This window comes from Drosophila subpulchrella, chromosome 4, assembly GCF_014743375.2.
Source record: "Drosophila subpulchrella strain 33 F10 #4 breed RU33 chromosome 4, RU_Dsub_v1.1 Primary Assembly, whole genome shotgun sequence".
NCBI classification, from domain to species: Eukaryota; Metazoa; Arthropoda; class Insecta; order Diptera; family Drosophilidae; genus Drosophila; species Drosophila subpulchrella.
In genome coordinates, this window is record NC_050608.1 from 111,141 (window position 1) to 132,341 (window position 21,201).

Consider the following 21,201-nt stretch of genomic DNA (forward strand, 5'->3'; position numbering starts at 1 on the left):
TAAATGAAAAAAACATTGTCAGATATACATACCCTCATAATATGGGTTAAAAGATTTGCAAATATGCGGCACTGTTACCGACAACGCATTTAACTTCAGCAAAGAATTTCAGATATACAGTCCATCCGTCCACCCTGAATTGTTAGAGAGCTCGATGTATGTGAGGCAAGTGAAATAGTTCTCCCAAATAATTTTAGATGCTCCTCCCACACTTTAAACTCAGTAGTCACAAACGATGTACATAAGGCACTTGAGAATATTTCATTTATACGATTGTAAGTTTCATCTCTTGCAAAAGCTATATCTCTGTGGAATTATGTAAGCAAACGTTGGGTGCAGATGAAGTAGAAGTAATTTATCATCTCTGGCTTGTAGCTTCGTGTGCTACTAGATGGAACTCGTTTCACGATAGTGCAAAACGAGGTTATGAATTGAAACCTTTTGTGCTGTCCGCCATGACTATTCCAGGGTTCAAACTAAAGTGGGTCCCATTGCAGGCTAAAAAAAGTGGATAGATTTTAAGGAGGTGCCTTTTAAAGAATGCGAAGAGGTTTTGGCCCATTTCGGTGATCATGATACAAATTTTACAGCTTTACATGAATATAAACGTATATTAGATATATTTTTAAGCCAGGCTAAACTTTTTTTAAACCTTTGTTATGTTAAAGAAAAAGAGCTTCACTTAAATTACTTAATTTTATGTACTATAAGAGATATGATTGATTGATTGATAAAGGAATTGATTACTAAATTATAAGAAATATAATTCATTGATTAAAAATGAAAAGAAAATGTTAATTTAAAAAAAGGCTGAAACCTGAAACCTATTCTAATGTTAAGTTGAATTGTTTTTCCAATTTAATGAAAACAAAATGTAAAATATAAAAACAAAAAAATATATATATTCCTTTGACCTTTTACTTAGGTACTGTGAAAATGAAGTACCTTTACTTTACCTAGGTATTTGTTTTTGCCAAAAACCTTTTTCCTTACCTGGGTACAAGAAAACAGTATATTCCCCAACACTGGTTAGCACAACTAAATAAAAAAAAACAGCTTGTTGCTAATATTTGCCAGCCCTTGTTTGGGCTAATGGAAAATCTCATTTATTTCAAAATCGATAGGAAACGCACATTAGTGTGCCTGCGCTGCAAATCAAAGGCAGCCGGAGTGTGGTGAAAAATCGTAACGTGACTGTGAGCGAGCGAAAGAGAAACCATATGAGCTAACCGCTCTCTTGAGAAAAACCCGGCCACCGTTATTGAAATTAGTTGAAGAGACCAAAAATGGTGTTTGGTCGGTTCTCTTTGGTATGCTGGCCTTGTGGTGCTTTTTCTCTCGAGTTTCGTGAGAGATGGACAGTTAGAAGGACTGTTGTAGATGGCTGCTGCCTTTGTTGTTCTTTTCCTTGGCCACCGCTGCTGGGGCTGATTTTTTGGTTGTTGTTGTGCTGCTGCTGCCCCTACAAGAACTGATTTCGTGTTGGCTTATCATGGATAAATCAGTCAACCTACTGGTAATGCTAAGACAAGACGTACGCGTGTCACAAAATATATAATCAAAACATATACAAAGTTTGCGGTTAAAGTTGTATAAGTACTTCTTACTTGCTATCGAAAGCAGAGGCAAAGGTAATTTTACAATGTCTGAAAATATAATTTGTCTACGGGAACAATTTAACTACTATATAGGAGTGATAAAGTACGACAATACATTTAAATGCAAGTTTAGTAGTGATTGGATTGTTTAATTTTCACTATAGGTATCGTAATTTCTTTATAATTGTCAATAACACAATTATAAAAAAATTATTTAGCTTACTTTTACTAAAGTACATATGTACATATAGAATGCCTATATATAAAATTGAATCAAAGAGGATACAACAGTTTACAATAATTTCGAGCACACAGAATTTATCTGCAGATGTGTATGAATGTATTTTTTCTTTCGGGCTTTCGCTAACACACATTGCTCCCACAGCTTCGAAGTAACGCCATCATCAGTACCATTCTTGTTGGTACTTCTTGGCTTAGTCCTTACAAGGGAAGCTTTTTCTGATTCGATTCTTCTTGTGCACACAAGCTTCGATTAGTAAGTACGACTTTTAACGCAGACACGAACCAAAGGAACGACAAAGCTTAAAAATGCTACCAGTGTATAATTTACAGAAAGCAAAATGAAGACAATGTAGCTAACTTCGGCAAGCCGAAGTTTATATACCCTTACAGTTTAAATCGAATCATGCAATTAAAATCATACGTATATCAATGGACGGCAGTACACGTAATGACGATGGCGCTACAGGCATACACTTTCGTCACATAAGTTGATATCAGAACTTTTGTATGTTGAAGGTGCGATCGTCATTAGTTCTTTACCGCGTTTAATGGCGTTTTTGTTTGATTACACAAATATATCGATATACCAAAAATCGTAATATAATGGCTAATCCCCAGAGTATGTAACAATATGATCAAAAAACGAAGCTATATTACAGTGGGCAAAAAAAAAGGGTAAACTTGTTTTTTTTCGATTTTCGTGGTGTGGTCCACAGTGAATTACTTTCACCCAGCCAAACTGTTAATAAGGAATGTTATTTGAGTCTTATGCGTCGTCTGCGTGAAGCAATTCGTCTAAAAAGAACAGAACTATGGGAAACAACGACTCTTTGTTAACGCATCACATTTCACTCGTTCTTTGTCAATTTTTCGCACAGTATTTGTCTGATTTGGCGTGGCTATTACCAAAACTCAAGAGACCACTCCGGGCAACGCGTTTAGAGTCGATTGGTATTTTTAATATTTGTTCACTGCTTCGATTAAAAAACAATTTTATTTAATATTCTAAAATCATAAAAAATAGCTGTACTCCAGAATAGAACATACTATTTTTAAAATCAACGAATGTAGAATATTTGTTCTATAATTTTAAAGGATAAAGTAGCCCGATCCGACTTGATTTAACTTCAAAACTACTTGGAAGAAGGTTTCATTTTGATAGCTTTACACCTGAGAGACTAGATTGCGTATTGATTCGGATCAAGAATATAAGTAACTTATATAACTTATATAGGATATAGTATATCAAGAATATAAGTAACTTATAGGGTTGGTAGGTCTTCCTTCTACCTGGTACATACTTTCCGCTGAACCTTATAAATACTTTTACTCTTCGAACAAAGGGTAGAACAATGTGGGCTTCACAAAATTGGATATCAGATCTTTTGTATGTTGAAGGTGCTATCGTCACTATTCGTGTTTTTGTGTATAGTACAGCCGCAACGTTGATAATATTCTACGATAGTTCTATTGTATCAAATGAAACACCAATAAATTTTGATACCAAGCCTTTTCACAAGTTGATTGAATCAAAAACAAATTGAGTTGAAAGTAAAAAAAAAAAAAAAAAAATTAAATCTGCCGGGATGAAACCGAACGAATAATTAATGCCAAAATAATACAGAGACCGTTATATTTCGTTTTCGGAACATCTTAAAATTTCTGTATTTCTAAAAATCGAAAGACTCTGTACGTACAATACTCCCACAGGGTACAAAAACTACGGCTTGCCGAAGTTAGCTCTTTCTTGTTTTAAATATGGTTATATTACGTCACAACAACTCTAACGCTTCAGAAGGGATTTTTGTTTGATTTAAAGACTTTCCCGATTATCCCTGTAGGCTGTAAACATCTGTTTTCAAAATCGATCTGTGTGGACATATTTTACGACGATGGTAAAAGCTTTAATTCGCTATATATTGAACAGAGCCTTCAAATGGTATTAAAACAGACGGGCATACGGACATGATTTTATTTGCAGGGATATAAACATCAAAATAAATTGTATATTGGATGTTGAAGTTTTAATATTGAATGTTAGTGTTCTAGGTTTAGTGTAATAATAATTTTTAAATTTGCTTTACAAATTATAAATTGATTATATATATTCTATTTTCAGGATTTAATTGGAAAACTGTATTATATTACCAGCAAGTGTAAGCAATGCAATGCTATTAACTTTGTGGTTTTAAAAATTTAAAATCAAAAAATTTACTTGTCTGTGTGAAGATGAAATTGAAAAGAGATACAACAATAATTCTGGCCGTCATGATGGTGCTGATCCGGAGTCCAGTAGCCAACTTAAAAAGTCCCAATAACGCACATACTCAGGATACTGTGTCCGTGTCTTTGCCCGGCGACATAATACTTGGTGGTTTATTCCCCGTCCATGAAAAAGGTGATGGTGCTCCATGTGGACCAAAAGTATATAACAGAGGAGTACAACGCCTGGAGGCAATGCTCTATGCTGTAGATCGCGTAAATAACGACTCTAATATTCTTCCTGGAATAACGATAGGGGTCCATATACTTGACACCTGTTCAAGAGACACATATGCCCTTAACCAGTCTCTTCAGTTTGTAAGAGCTTCCCTCAACAACTTGGACACTTCTGTGTTCGAGTGTTCAGATGCGTCAAGCCCACAAATAAGAAAAAACGCTTCGTCGGGACCCGTTTTCGGAGTTATTGGTGGATCCTACAGTTCAGTGTCTCTGCAAGTAGCCAATTTGCTGCGCCTGTTTCATATTCCCCAAATATCACCGGCGTCAACTGCCAAAACGCTATCGGACAAATCACGCTTTGATCTGTTTGCTAGAACAGTACCGCCAGACACTTTTCAATCCGTAGCTCTAGTAGATATACTGAAAAATTTTAACTGGTCCTATGTATCGACGATACATTCGGAGGGATCTTATGGTAAGTCTTAAAATGTGTAAATAAGAATTTCTTAATCAAGTTAAACAACTTATAAATATTAAAGAAAAGTCGGGTTGTTTTTTTTGATTTAAAATACAACCGTATACAGGGCATTCTCTGCAAAACAGGCCACTTACTGTACAGCTGTTTGTTCGTTAGTGTGAACGTCAAAACAAATACAAAAAGTGTAATGCGTTGTTAAAGTTTTTCGGTCGAAAATCTTAAAGAAACTACTACTTTTGAACAAGTCTACCGGTTTCTATACAACAAGAGGCTTTTTTATGTATAACATTCCATATTCTAAGAAGAAAGTAAAAATATTTATAATTCATTAAGAAAAATTATAATTAATATTTTACATTTTAGGAAAATACTGCCCTCTTCGTTTTTTTTCGAAAAAACTAAACAAAAAATTGTTTCCTTTATTTAGTAAAAGCCCTGTCCAGGAAACTTTGGGAGCGACATGTTTGTAAGAGTTGTGTATTAAGAAAAAAATCAAGAAACCCGTTATTGCTAAGGGTGTTGCATACATTTAAGCCACGAGAAATGTATGCTTACATAGTATATTGTATATGAACGCTTGGGATTAGACATGAAGATTCAAGATCTTGCGGAGCGCAAGTTTATTTCAGTGGGGTGCCACGCCCACTCTAACACTCTAAATTGGGCTTTTTTATACCCTTGCAGAGGGTATATTGATTTCAGTCAGAAGTTTGCAACGCAGTGAAGGAGACGTTTCCGACCCCATAAAGTATATATATTCTTGATCAGCATGACTAGACGAGTTGATCTAGCCATGTCCGTCTGTCCGTCTGTCCGTCCGTCCGTCTGTCCGTCTGTCCGTCCGTTTCTACGCAAACCCTTGCAGAGGGTATATTGATTTTAGTCAGAAGTTTGCAACGCAGTGAAGGAGACGTTTCCGACCCCATAAAGTATATATATTCTTGATCAGCATGACTAGACGAGTCGATCTAGCCATGTCCGTCTGTCCGTCCGTCCGTCTGTCCGTCTGTCCGTCCGTTTCTACGCAAACTAGTCTCTCAGTTTTAAAGCAATCGGGCTGAAACTTTCCCAAAAGTCTTATATCTTTTGCAGGTAGTATATAAGTCGGAACCAGCCGGATCGGACAACTATATATTATAGCTCCCATAGGAATAATCGAAAAATTTTTTTTTACAAAATTATATCTTTGGTGTTTTTTGGCATATAACCTCCTAAGCTTGGAAATAACATTTTTTAATTAGTATTGAATTTCGAATTAAATTTTATCGAAATCGGACGACTATATCATATAGCTGCCATAGGAACGATCGGAAAATTGGTGGAAAAATAATATGACACTAATTATAGCTTCGGTGTTTTTCAACATATAACCTCCAACGCTTGGAAATAACATTTTTTAATTAGTTCTGAATTTCGAATTTAATTTTATCAAAATCGGACGACTATATCATATAGCTGCCATAGTAACGATCGGAAAATTGGTAGGAAAATAATATGAAACAAATTATAGCTTCGGTGTCTTTTGACATATTATCTTATACTATTGGGAATATCATTTTTTGTGTTTTTAAATTTTATAATTATAGCTGCAAGGGTATATAAGCTTATTATACATCGACACGCCAAAAATGGTTTAAAATCTTGAAAACCGTCGCTTTGCTATACTCTTGATCAGGATCACTAGCAGAATCGATCCAGCCATGTCCATATAAACGCTGTGATCTCGGAAACCATGAAAGCTAGAAAGTTGGGACTAGTCAAATTGATTGTAGAGATTCTTGAGCAACGCAAGAGGATTTCATCAGGGTGCTACTCTGCCCACTCTAACGCCCAACTGTGGGATCCAAAGTTTTAATGCTAGAATACAAATTATAACTGTAATTTGTTGGTTTGCCACCCCCACTCTAACGCCCATAAGTTGGCGAAAACTGTCTCGCCCACAGTTTTGATGCATGATAAAAGTTTTTGCAGAAATGTATTGTATCGTACCTACATCGACCTGTTTAACGCCATTTAAATATTTTCAGGACCCAATCAATGACATGGTTCATTATAATTCTCACAAAATTCCCAAAATGGATCGTAAATGTCATAATTGAACCTGCACATTGGCAGGGATAACGTGGCGAATTACCTCGCAAGGTACATTCCAGTTGAGAAGCAAATGGGAGTCGACATCACCTTTAATAAATTTAAGGAAAAACCTTAATCTATGACACGATCTACGATGGTTCAGGGTGGGGACCATTCTCGCAAATTTAAGAAAATATTTTGCTAATACACTATAACAATTAATTTGAGGTGACCGAGCTATATTCCATAAATGATCGAATAAGAGAAACTTACTTAATAGATCATGCTAAGTGAGTTGTAAGACCACTTTTAGCTGGATGTGTAATAATACGATTACTTCAGATTAGATTTTACTTTATTCGAGTCAACCGAGTTGCTTACAAAACGACCAACAAAATTAGCTATGTTTCATAAAGATCGGCCAGCAAGTTACCAAGATGGTGACAAAATTGAAATTAAAAAAATAAAATAAAATTGGTTTGTCGAAAAGCATACAAATTAATACTGACAGACTGCTTTTATATAAAAATTAAAATGTTGCTATGCTTATCATGGTAAGTTTTTGGTCGGTTTATCTACTGTCTCAGGTAACTTAAGTTTGGTTTTTTATATTTCCCGATTTGTTTTTCATTTTTTACGGTGGTAACGACTTGATTTCTCCTAAAAACACTATTTTTATCAGCACCAGTATTATTAAAGACATTTTAAAGGATCTTAAGCCCAAAATAGGTGTTACTGTACCTTTAAAGCTTTACAACTGATTTTAGCTTAAATGGTGACTTTGAACTACCCAAAGACATGGTTGAAACTTTGTGGCAAGCCACATTTGCATAAATAAGATTTTCTACAAGAATCTAAACATCTTTTCTTAAATAAAAATTTTCAAAGCAACATTTCCTAATTAAAATCCAATATGTGCTATTTATGAAATGTTATTTTTATTTAGAACAAATGTTAACCGAACACAATTGGAAACTAATTTGTCTATTGTCTGTGCTTACGGTGAAATACTCACAAATTGAGAAAGCGTACTTTTTGTGCTATTTATATGATCATGGCTGTAAATAGTGTTAAGCAGCTCGGTTTAAGAAACTTTATTTCTACCAATATGGCAAAACTCCACTAGCTTAGCGCGAAATCCGCTATAAACACCTGAATTTGAAAAAGCCGCAACCTCTTAACCACTATGTTCGGTAAAAAGGTATTTTTAAGCACTTGCACGCCTCCCTAGCGTAATGTGTCTTATTACCATCGTTTAATTAAACTTATTTACTAATCATATGAATAAGAAATAAATTGTTATTTAACAACTTTTGATATCTAAAAAAACACCTCCTCATACAGGGGTGGTCAAAAGTATTTATAGAAAACAAAAACAAGGGAGAACGCTATAGTCGAGTACCTCGACTATCAGATACCCGTTACTCAGCTTAAGCGACCGAAGGGAAATGGAGATATGCAAGCAGCAAAGCGAGATTTAAATGCGCCACCTACCGGCGGAAGACAGATTTAAGCGTTGTGTGCGTTAGGGTAGGCGTGAGAAATTCATTGTTCAAAGATTAAGTTAGCCGCGCACTTTGCTCTCTCTGAGCGCCGGCAGTGCTTTTCTCTTTGCCGCTAAGTTCGGCCGGCAACTATTTACATACACACACATACACACGTAAAAACATTTCGCACTGTCTGGCTCTGACGTCATAGCTTTTTTTCTTGGGAGGTTTGTGGGCGTTAGAGTGGGCGTAGAAAAATTTTTTTTGGGTCAATCGATAGGTATGGACAAGACTAATACATTTCAGTTAAAATTTTCTATCTAACATCAAAACTGTAGGAGCCACAGTTTTGGGCGGTTTGTGGGCGTTAGAGTGGGCGTGGCACTCTACTGAAACAAACTTGCGCTGCGTAAGAAGCTCAGGAATCTGCTCGCCAAATCTCAATAGCCTAGCTCTCATAGTTTCCGAGATCTCAGCGTTCATCCGGACAGACGGACAGACGGACAGACGGACATGGCTAGATCGACTCGGCTAGTGATCCTGATCAAGAATATATATACTTTATGGGGTCGGAAACGCTTCCTTCTGCCTGTTACATACTTTCCGACGAATCTAGTATACCCTTTTACTCTACGAGTAACGGGTATAATTAAATCTATTCATAATTTGAACTTACTTCAGGTACATTTTGGCATCAATGGAAAGGTATTTAAATTCAGTTTGAATGATACAAGACTTTTCTTAACCCCAGTACTTATTGAAAATTCAGAATTTTTGTGGATAGAAAAAAGACTATAAAAAAGTCTATATTATCTATGGTTATATGGTCGATACTCATCTGGTATCTATTGTTATTATCTTTGGCTTAAGTGACCATCCCTTCTTATCCAAACAAATCCATGTAAGTTTCCTAGATATTTGTATCTTCCTAAGTCTCTAATAAGAATGCATTGGTGAATGAGCCAAACAATGTTGTGGAATAACCCCATAATTGTATTTTTTATGTACACAACAAAATTTTATGGGTACAATTGACCAATACGGATAAATACGTAACTAAAAAAAAGGTTAACAGCTATTAAAAATAGTTACGTGTTACCTCAAATTTTTTGGGTGTAGTTGAGAAACGTCGACCCTATAAAGTGTATATTCTTGATCAGCATCAGTGGTGAGACGATCTAGCCGTGTCCGTCTGTTCGTCCGTCCGTTTCTATGCAAACAAGTCTCTCAGTTTAAAAGCTATTGGGATAAAACCGTCCAAAACAGTTTTAATCTTCAGGTAGTATATAGTCTTCCTTTCTTGTTTCTGATAACATCATTAGTTTCGAACGAATACAATATAGGCTTTTACTTGCGAGTACGGGGTATAAAAAAGGTAAGAAATTAATAAAAAGACAAGGAAGAGCGCTATAGTCGAGTACCTCGACTACTCGTTACTCAGCTAAAGGGACCAAAGGGAAATGCGGATATGCAAGCAGCAAAGCGAGATTGAAATGCGCCACCTACCGGCGGTAGACAGATTTAAGCGTTATGGGCGTTAGAGTGGGCGTGGCAAAATTTTTGTTGGATCAATCGATAGGTAATGACGAGACCAATACATTTCAGATACAATTTTTTATCTAGCATGAAAATTGTGGGCACCACAGGCTTGGGCGGTTTGTGGGCGTTAGAGTGGGCGTGGCATATTCGCATAACAAACTTGCGCTGCGTACAAGGCTACGGAATCTCAATCTAAAATCCCAATTCTCTATTTTTGATAGTTTCCGAGATATCCACGTTCATAATTACGATTTTTTTGAATATTGTGGGCGTTAAGGGGGGCGTGGCAAACTTTTTTTGGGTCAATCGATAGGTATTGACGAGAGCAGTACATTTCAGTTAAAATTTTTACTCTAGGAGTGTAGGAGTTACAGTTTTGGCCGGCTTGTGGGCGTTAGAGTGGGCGTGGCACTCTGCTGAAACAAACTTGCACTGCGTAAGAAGCTAAGGAATCTGCACGCCAAATCTCAATAGCCTAGCTCTCATAGTTTCCGAAATCTCAGCGTTCATTCGGACAGACAGACGGACATGGCTAGATCGACTCGGCTAGTGATCCTGATCAATAATATATATACTTTATGGGGTCGGAAACGCTTCCTTCTGCCTGTTACATACTTTCCGACGAATCTTGTATACCCTTTTACTCTACGAGTAACGGGTATAAAAACCACAAGTTTAATTGATATAGTAACATTTTTTCGGACAACTCAAAATTACCTATTTGTGATGAACTGGGCTTTTGGACTTTTAAGAACTAAATCGTATACTTTGCTTAGTAAACAATAAAGTCACAAGAAATAATCCTTAACATGTTTTAATCAATTTCTAGGTGAATATGGTATTGAAGCTTTTCACAAGGAAGCCACCGAACGACACGTATGCATAGCGGTAGCCGAGAAAGTGCCAAGCGCCGCAGACGACAAAGTTTTTGACTCAATAATTGGCAAGCTTCAAAAAAAGCCCAACGCTCGCGGAGTTGTACTCTTTACAAGAGCCGAGGATGCCCGTCGCATTCTTCAGGCAGCTAAGCGCGCTAATTTATCACAGCCGTTTCACTGGATAGCAAGTGACGGTTGGGGCAAACAACAAAAACTACTTGAGGGTTTGGAAGACATTGCTGAGGGCGCTATAACTGTAGAACTTCAGTCGGAAATAATCGAAGATTTTGATCGCTATATGATGCAACTGACGCCAGAAACAAATCAAAGGAACCCTTGGTTTGCTGAGTACTGGGAGGACACGTTTAATTGCGTTCTCGAACAAGTTTCGGATCAACCTAATGCTCCGAACATTATCAATTCCACTGAGATAAAGGTCGCCACCAAGTCTAAAACAGCATGCGAAGATAGTTTTCGGTTATCTGAGAAAGTTGGGTAAGTTTTCGAATAACTGGGATATATAAATTTTCAATAGAAGTATCAAGATCGTGAATTTATTGTATATCACTGCAAAAGTATATAATTTAATTGCTTTGCAAAGTAGCAAAGTAGCTCGCCCTTCTTCCCTTTTTATACCCGTTACTCGTAGAGTAAAAGGGTATACTAGATTCGTCGGAAAGTATGTAACAGGCAGAAGGAAGCGTTTCCGACCCCATAAAGTATATATATTATTGATCAGGATCACTAGCCGAGTCGATCTAGCCATGTCCGTCTGTCTGTCTGTCCGTCTGTCCGGATGAACGCTGAGATCTCTGAAACTTAGGAGCTAGGCTATTGAGATTCGGCGTGCAGATTTCAGCAGAGTGCCACGCCCACTCTAACGCCCACAAACCGCCTAAGCATGTGGCGCCCACAATTTTCATGCTAGAAAAAAATTTTAACTGAAATGTATTAGTCTCGTCAATAGCTATCGATTGACCCCAAAAAAAAAATTGGCCGCGCCCACTATAACGCCTTGTTATGATCGAATCATCACAGATCTTCATTTTCTCGTGTACATACATATGTACATATAGTAGTCGCCTTCGCATTTTCAGCCGCTGCGCTTAGTCACTAAGTCTACTGCCCTCTGCAGTAATAATTAATTCTTTAACTCTTTTACTTACAGATACGAGCAGGAGTCCAAGACTCAATTTGTTGTGGACGCTGTATACGCATTTGCCTACGCACTGCATAATTTACATAATGATCGTTGTAACACACAAAGCGACCAAACGTCTGAACAGAGAAAGCACCAACATAGTGAGTCTGTGTGGTACAGAAAGCTATCAACTGATACGAAGTCGCAGGCGTGTCCCGACATGGCAAATTACGACGGAAAGGATTTTTACAACAATTACCTGTTAAACGTCTCATTCATAGGTTGGGTACTTTCTTTTTGTTTCAATACTTATGCCCGTCGCTCGTATGTTAGCATGTTACAAGTAGATGGAAGCGTTTCCGATCCTATAAAGTATATATATTATTGATCAGGATTACTAGCCGAGTCGATCTAGCCATGTCCGTCTGTCCGTATGAACGCTGTGATCACGCATTCCATGTTGAGAATGTTGGTATTAAGCACACAGATTGTGGGTGTTACTTAACGCTAATGTCTGTGTGGCGCCCACATTTTTAAAAGATTTTACGGAAGACTACCTATCTCAATGCTGAGAATCAATCGCATTGTTTATTTTAAAATATATGAAAGCTAAACAGGTCTAATCCTAGCCCCAGGGCAGTGTACAAGGTCCGAAACCTTACTCACAGTATGGGTCAGACTTCCAGATTCCTGAGGCAGTAGTTGAAGCTGACGATGATAACATACGTAATTCCCGCAATACGGGAATCTATCGAAAGGTCGGCAGCCTGGCGACATAAAGATAGGGAATCTATCGAATGTTTGTTAGTGTGTTGCGCTAGCAGAAATGCCCTACAGTTTTCTTTGAATTTAACTTTGAATTTGAGTAACGGGCATCTGATGGTCGAAGCATTCGGCTATTTCGCTTATTCTTATTTTGTTATTAACTCTTCAATCACGATTGGATTTAACCGAAAAAGATCTTGCTGGCAGCGAAGTCAAATTTGATCGTCAGGGCGATGGATTGGCAAGGTATGATATTTTAAACTATCAACGTCTGGAAAACTCTTCGGGATATCAGTATAAGGTACGACTATAATATCAATACACTTTTTGCTTATACGAAACACATTTTTTGTCCAACAAGTTCCTCAATTAAAAGATACCCGTTACGCAGTTTAACGAAAAGAGCGGGAGATGAACATAAGCAGGGAACCACGACTGTTTCCGAAATCACACACGAGCTCCGCCTAGCGACGGTTACATTTATTGCCATTTAACCAATAGTTTGTTTGGTCATCTAGCTGAGTATTGATAAGCAAAACAATCTTTAAGATTATGGGCGCCAGACAGACTAGCGTTTTGAGCGTGTGAGCCTGGCGCTTGGCTGAAGCAAACATGAGCTTCTTACTATGAAACTAAGGAAAGTAATAAACATTTTTACGTGTCGTATGAGTATTTTTATTAAATGTTGGGGGCCATTAAGGACCTCCTAGACCTCCCGTTGTTTCTGCACTAATTTATTTATTACAGAAAACTACTACTTCAAATTGTGAGCTCATTTAATCTTTAAAGGGTGCACAACCAATAGACATTATTCGAAAATAAAAAAAAAGATTTCAACAATTTTTATTTTGCCTCGTCAAATAATGCTAATCAGGAATGTGTGTATATGTTTTACAAAGCTTTAATTAAATTGAGGAATAGACGCTTTCGGGCGCGCGCGTGTGCAATCTCGGCAACAGTCCGTTTGCTGCTTGCTTATGCACTTTGAAGTTGAAAACGTTTATTCTATCATTTTTTAAGAATCATTGCTTAAAAAAGCTAGATACAACTCGTGCTATAAGCATACAGTGTCGAACCTAACTGTTGGTACACTTGGCATCTTGCTCATTAAGTGGCCTTTCTTCCCCTCTTATATATCAAACAAAAGATCTCTGGTTGCTTCTACCCACACGGTCATTATACCCGTTACCCGTAGAGTAAAAGTGTATACTAGATTCGTCGGAAAGAATTTAATAGGTAGAAGAAAGCGTTTCCGACCTTATAAGTATATATAATCTCGATCAGGATAACTAGCCGAGTCGATCTAGCCATGCCCGTCTGTTCGTCCGTATGAACGCTGAGGTCTCGGAAAGGCCCACATCGCTAAGAGCAGATTAGCACCCACATTTTAAAATATTTTCTTAAACATTTAAATGATATTTTGCTTTGATTATCAATGTCATGCCAAAAATTTTTCAATTCGAGCTATTTATTAAAAGGGTAGACGCTTTGCTACTTGTGCTCCCAGTGCACTTAACTAAGTAACGGGTATGTGGTAGTCGATAGCGTCGACTACAGCGTTCTCTCTTGTTTTAAATTATCATTATCCGTACAAAGCTCGGACGCTTAATACTAGTCAGAACGTCGGCATAACTTTGTTTTTAAACTAGACTGTGATTTTTATAAATTGGTCATTTCATATAAAAACTCTGAAAATCAGAAGCATTTCTCATTAATAAATGCATATTCGTTTTACTTAAGAATTAAAATTAAAAAACTAATGTTTGTATGAACTACTGCTAGCCAAACTTAGCGCCCATGCTTGTTTATTAGTAACATTCATACTAATATCCTATAATCTGAAAAATGGATTGTGTCTTACGTTTATCAAAAAGGTTTTTTTCAGGTTATTGGCAAATGGTTTAATGGACTGCAACTAAATTCTGAAACAGTTGTATGGAATAAGGAAGCTGAGCAACCAACATCAGCCTGTTCACTGCCTTGTGAGGTTGGGATGATAAAAAAACAACAGGTATTTTTTATTTTAGATAAAATGACAGTTCAGTTCTCTTATCAACTTGATTCTTACAGGGAGATACCTGTTGCTGGATATGCGACAGCTGCGAATCATTCGAATATGTATATGACGAGTTTACCTGTAAAGACTGCGGTCCAGGACTTTGGCCGTATGCAGACAAGCTTTCCTGTTATGCTTTAGACATTCAGTATATGCGATGGAACTCGTTATTTGCCCTAATTCCCATGGCCATAGCCATATTCGGTATTGCTGTGACAATTATAGTAATGGTACTATTTGCAAAAAATCACGATACCCCATTGGTAAGGGCGTCGGGGCGAGAGTTAAGCTATACTCTTCTCTTTGGTATTTTGGTCTGTTACTGTAATACCTTTGCGCTGATTGCTAAACCAACAATTGCCTCATGTGTTCTGCAGAGGTTTGGTATTGGGGTTGGTTTTTCCATTATTTATAGTGCTCTGCTAACAAAAACAAATCGAATTTCACGAATATTTCACTCTGCATCTAAATCAGCTCAGCGCCTTAAGTATATAAGTCCACAATCACAGGTGGTAATAACAACCTCTCTGATAGGTAAGATATGAAATTCAACTGAAGCCAAGCTACACAATAATATTACATTATGACTTTTTAGCAATACAGGTACTAATCACCATGATTTGGATGGTAGTTGAACCACCAGGAACTCGTTTCTATTACCCAGACCGAACAGAAGTGATCCTTAAGTGCAAAATACAAGACATGTCCTTCCTTTTTTCCCAATTATATAATATGATTCTCATAACAATTTGCACTGTTTATGCAATTAAAACAAGGAAAATACCAGAAAACTTTAATGAGTCAAAGTTTATTGGATTTACCATGTATACCACTTGTATAATCTGGCTAGCTTTTGTACCCATATACTTTGGAACAGGAAATTCTTATGAGGTATGTGCTCATCATTTTTTCTAGATTTTTTTATTCGTACTGTTATGGTTTATTTCTACTTTGCTACAGCATTTAAAATATTCATATTATCATTCATATTACTAGTACTAGTATAGTACTAACAACCAGAGCGTTTAAACAATAGTTGATCGTTTTTTCGTTTAAAGTGTATGTTCGAACTTAACAACAAGATAGAACGCTATAGTCGAGTGCCTTGACTATCAGATACCCGTTACTCAGCTAACCAGTTTTAAACTGTTGACCAATTTTAACCTAACGGGGGGCCGCCGTTGGCGTATGGGAGCGGTACAGAAGGAACATAGAATATACATGCCAAATCTCTCCGGTACCAACTCCGGTAGTGATCCTGATCAAGAATACATATGGGTCGGAAACTCTACGAGTAACGGGTATACAAATACAGGAAACTAAGTGGTTCCAATATTGGCTTAAAGAGTCCTTAAGTATGACTTAATTTTTGAAAAACTAGAAACGATCAACTTATGTTTACAAGCTCTGTTAGTAACTTATGGATTTAAAATTGCCGTGTGTTTGCTGTAAAAGTGTTTAAATATATAGATAAACCTGAAGTCGAAATTAAATCTTACAGAGCCTATTCACAGTCCCAAAAACGTACTTAACCCAGAAGCCGATTTTTTCCGCTATCGAATTCATCTCATCCGAGTTTTAATTCTAACTAATACACTTTTACAAATTTAAACCGTCTACCGCGTTTATAACTGCTTTAAGTTGTTATCCATACATAAACAACCAATTTAAAATATTAAATTGAACAATTATATTTTTCAGGTGCAAACTACTACGTTATGTATTTCAATAAGTCTGAGTGCATCAGTTGCTCTTGTTTGTCTGTATTCACCCAAGGTTTACATCCTCGTCTTTCACCCGGACAAAAACGTTCGCAAGTTAACCATGAACAGCACCGTCTATAGGCGATCAGCTGCAGCTGGAACTCAGGGTGCGCCCAGCAGCTCCGTATATAGTCGCACGCAGGCAGCCAGCACCACTGTACCGGCAGGAGGAGCGGTAGGTACTACAGCATCAAGTACCCTTCCAACACAAAACAGCTCCAATCTTGACGAACCTCCGGGCCAATCAGCTGTTGTTCACAAAAGCAGTGAATATAGTAATGGCGAATTCTTGCCGGAGGAATGCGAATGTGCTGAGCCAATCTGCGACCCAGTAAAGAATTAAATTTCTAGCCAAGGAATATCACACTTCAATATAGATTGACAACCGACGCTTTTTAGAAAAGACTAGTTATCATATGGAAATATACATCTTAATTTTAGATTATTCTTCGGTAGTTAAACACGAAACGTAACTTTATAATATCACGATTAAAGTAGGATAATATCCATATACTGGAATAGTTTAGTGTAAGAAAAATCTCTAGAGATTTATATATTGAGCAGCGCTCCCATTCGCCAAAATAGGTAGTCTTTTTCATCTGGAATGAAGAATCTTGAGAAATTGTAATTATAACCAATAAATGTAGGTGCTACAGAATTTTGCAATAATTTTTATCCGTTTACTCATTAAGAAAAATGGTACATTGAAAACAACGCAGGCTAAGCTATAGAAGTAAAATTAAGCGTTTTCGATCCTGTAAATCATGTTCCTGATTTAACTAGACTTTTCTTTTCATTTAGTTTTGGTCTTGTTTCTGTTATCAAGTGAAGACACCTCCTAACGAGTTTTTATTCAAGACATGCCAGTCTTTTTAACTTAGTCATACTTTTGAAAATAATAATACGATTGGTACGACTTTCAGCACTTAAATAAGTTTTGATCAATACAGTTTTGAAAATCAGCCGTTAGCGTTACTGGCGTGGCACTTTGCTGCCAAAATGACAAACAAAAAAAAATGTTCGTTTTGAACCTTGTTTTTGGTATACATTTTGAGGGGAGTCTCGGGTATTAACCGGAGCTCCCAAAAATTATCCCGATTTTACTAGCTGTCAGAGTGTTTTTTTTTCAAGGTTTCTCGCTTAGACACTAAGCATTTCTGTTTGCTCTATTTGGGATCATGTTTTTCTGAGACACTTTGTTTTTTTTTAGAAACTAGAAAAGGAGCCTTTTCATGTTAAATGTGTTTTGAATTTTCTAATAATTACAAGAGATTACGCTATTGACTATCAATACCCGTTACTCAGCTCAGGGGAGTGCGAGATAGATGGAGATATGCAGCAAAAAGGCTGTTCACAATTGCACACCCCGCAACGGCGCCACCTAGTGTCGATTTCTATATTTGCTTATAACTGGATGGTCCGATTTAAACAATTTTTGGCATGAAGATAGCTGCGCCTTTATTTCTTCATGTAAATTCTTAAGAATTCGCGGTCCGTCGAGGATAATTTTGGGGCACTTCTTAAAATGAAAATGTTATTTTGTTTGTCAGTTAGTCCCAAAACGGTATTTTAGGGTTCTGGAAGTTTAAGATGATGTTAAACCACTTAATATAAGAAACTTTAGTTCTACCACTTTTTGAAAAACTCGATAGCTTGGCGGGGAAGGAGCTATAAATAGATACATTTCGCACACCCGTAACTTGTGAGCTACTAAAGAAATGTATTTTAAAATACTGTGTATGCTTTTCTAACATGATTTGTCTTAATACCATCGTTTAAAAAAACGGCTTTAACGATTTCGGTTTACATTTTAAAGGGTATAGCCCTTAAGATTCTTCAACTTGTGACAAACAACACATTATTGTAAAAAGTTCCGCTTTAAAGTTTGAATCAACAAAAATGGCCACATTTACCAGTTAAGAACATCTAACACTGCCTTTTGGAAAACCTCGCTAGTTTGGCATGAAAACAGCTATAAAAAGCTGCATTTCGTACACCCGTAACTTGTGAATTTATATAGCTACATGCTTGTGATAAATACCATCGATTAAAATTATAGGCAAAGGTTTTTTTATTCGAATTTTTAGCTTTAATTTAATTTCTTTTTGAAGAACGATTTCGGTTAAAACTTTTAAACTGTATAGCCCTTGAAATTCTTCAGCTTTTGACAACATTACATTTTGTTTGTGTATTGTATAGGAAACTTGATTTCTTCGGCTTTTGGGAAAGTAAATGAATTATATGATTTAAGTTTAAAACAAAATCTTCTGATATCAAACAAAAACACCTCTTAACGAGGCGAATGAGAAAAGTGTAGATTGTGTATATATTTAGTAGATCGTATAATACATTTTCGTCACAAAATTGATATTATAACTTTTGTTTGTTGAAGGTGCGATCGTCACTAGATTTTTACCTCGTTAAGAGGCGTTTTTGTTTTATAAATGTATCACGAAACAAAACGTATTTAATATAATTATATAATGCTAACTTTCAGTGTAAAACTATGAGCTAACTTATAATTAGGGCGATAGCAACTAAGGCTTTCGCCTCAATTGTATTTGAAACTTTAAGAAATTTTTGGTAAAGATGTTTAAAATTGTAAAACAATATTAAGAAATTTGAATTCTCTTAAATTCTGAAAAGACACTTTAACTCCGTTTAAAGAAAATTGCTCACCTACTGGACGTTAGCTGTTTTGACACCGGTCCGAACTTTTATTTTGGGACACGTTCATGTGTTTCTGATCTAGTAACGTTCAGACACCTAACACGAGTGAAACAAAACAAGTAAGGAAGTTAACTTCGGCAAGCCGAAGTTTGTATACCCTTGCAGTTATAATTATTAAATTTAATTCGAAATTCTGAAAAATACTAAAAATGATATTTCCAATAGTATATAATACTACTATATAATAATAGATAATACGTCAAAAAACACCGAAGCTATAATTTGTTTCATATTATTTTTCCACCTATTTTCCGATCGTTCCTATGGCAGCTATATGATATAGTCGTCCGGTTTTGATAAAATGAAATTCGAAATTCAGAACTAATCAAAAAAAGTTTTTCCAAGCGTAGGAGGTTATATGTTAAAAACACCGAAGCTATAATTTGTTTCATATTATTTTCCCCACCAATTTTCCGATCGCTCCTATGGCAGCTATATGATATAGTCGTCCTATTTTGATAAAATTAAATCCGAAATTCAGAACTAATTAAAAAATTTTATTTCCAAGAGTAGGAGGTTATATGTTAAAAAATTTTTTTAAATTTTTTTTTCCGATTATTCCTATGGAAGCTATAAGATATAGTTGTCCGATCCGGCTGGTTTCGACTTATATACTACTTGCAAAAGAAAGAAGACTTTTGAGAAAGTTTCAGCCCGATAGCTTTAAAACTGAGAGACTAGTTTGCGTAGAAACGGACGGACAGACGGACATGGCTAGATCGACTGATCTAGTCTAGTGGTCGCAAATGTCTCCTTCACTGCAAACTTCTGACTGAAATCATAATACGCTCTGCAAGGGTATAAAAAGTGTCTGCTTAGCCAGAGTCTGAGCTTGACAATTTATTCCTATTTGAGCTTAGGCTGACAGGCTAGGGAAAAATGATTGAGCACATTTTGGGAGCTCTGGTTTTAACAAAAAATATGTCATTGAACGCATATTTTCAGAAATATATTTCTTCCCAACAACGACGAATTTTTAATTTCGGAATTTCACAGTAGTTTTTTCTCCACCAATTGATTTTTGGTATGCATACATTTTAATTTAGCCGGTACCTTTTGAACATTTGTTCCGGAGCTTCACAGTAGATTTTCCTTTCTGCGTATAGAAGTAGTCTCTCTGCATTTTAATTTCATTTTACTCATTTATTTGGTGACAGTTGCAAAAAGCTTGGTACCAATGCAATAAATTAATAATATATTTATAGCCGTTACTTGTAGACTAAAAGGGTATACTAGATTCTTCGGAAAGGATGTAACAGGTAAAAGAAAGCGTTTCCGACCCCACAAAGTATATATATTCTTCATTAGGATCACTAGCCGAGCTGAGATCTCGGAAACTATAAAAGCTAGAAGGTTGTGACTTGGCATACAGATTCTTGGGCTTCCTGCGCAGCGCCAGTTTGTTTCATCAGGGTGCCACGCCCACAACCCACTATTACACTTAAACCCGTCTAGCACCGACATTTTTGAATATTTTGTAAAAAATTAAATGAAAGTTGTTTTTATTATCAATACTAATCTACATGAAAAAATTTAATGAATTATTCATTCAAAGGTTATAACCATATAAAAATCAATATTTTGCTGCAAATCAGCTGTTTTCATATATCTATCCTTCTCGCACTGTCTTTAGCTGAGTAACGGGTATCTAATAGTCGGGGCCATCGACTATAGCGTGCATGCACCGGATTTGACAAGTGCAGTAGAGACTTTTCTATTGGCAAACTTTCAAGATCTTTCTTCTTTCTTAACTATAGTATTGAGATCTTACTCGCTGCAGATAAACAAGTCACCCTGCATACAAATTTCTTGGGATCTCGAATCCCTTACATAAGAATTTTTCCAGATGTGTTGAAAATGTATTGTTTTGAGAAGTATTCGTTCGTATTGTGTTCATTTAAAAATTAACGATATACGCGTAAAGTACAGAAGATGACAAAGACAAATTTTAAAAGTCGGTTTTTTATTTTGAATTCTAATTTAAGCTCTGTAGCTTTAATAATGTGGG

At 36.4% G+C, this 21,201-nt stretch overlaps 1 protein-coding gene across 5 annotated transcripts; it reads left to right on the plus strand.

Annotated features, from left to right (window-relative positions):
* Positions 1-1,479: 1,479 nt before the first annotated feature.
* LOC119559766 (metabotropic glutamate receptor) lies at positions 1,480-19,376 on the plus strand. Of its 5 annotated transcripts, XM_037872956.1 has the most exons (10): positions 1,485-1,631; positions 3,961-3,997; positions 4,071-4,758; positions 10,690-11,233; positions 11,907-12,160; positions 12,839-12,945; positions 14,530-14,655; positions 14,715-15,234; positions 15,296-15,591; positions 16,402-19,376. In XM_037872956.1, exons 3-10 carry the CDS (start codon positions 4,071-4,073, stop codon positions 16,804-16,806), a joined length of 2,940 nt encoding a protein of 979 aa, XP_037728884.1. In that variant the 5' UTR covers positions 1,485-1,631; positions 3,961-3,997; the 3' UTR covers positions 16,807-19,376. The 5 variants fall into 5 exon arrangements, 4 of the variants coding, with proteins under 4 accessions (XP_037729107.1, XP_037728974.1, XP_037728884.1 ...); XM_037872879.1 differs by having other exon boundaries at positions 3,961-4,758; XM_037873046.1 differs by lacking the exon at positions 16,402-19,376 and having other exon boundaries at positions 1,481-1,631; positions 3,961-4,758; positions 15,304-15,469.
* Positions 19,377-21,201: the final 1,825 nt, after the last annotated feature.

Coding starts and splice junctions, on each gene's coding strand:
- LOC119559766 (XM_037872879.1), top strand. CDS start 4,071: ATGAAATTGAAAAGAGATACAACAATAATTCTGGCCGTCATGATGGTG. Junction 4,759..10,689: donor ACATTCGGAGGGATCTTATG/GTAAGTCTTAAA, acceptor ATCAATTTCTAG/GTGAATATGGTATTGAAGCT. Junction 11,234..11,906: donor CGGTTATCTGAGAAAGTTGG/GTAAGTTTTCGA, acceptor TTTTACTTACAG/ATACGAGCAGGAGTCCAAGA.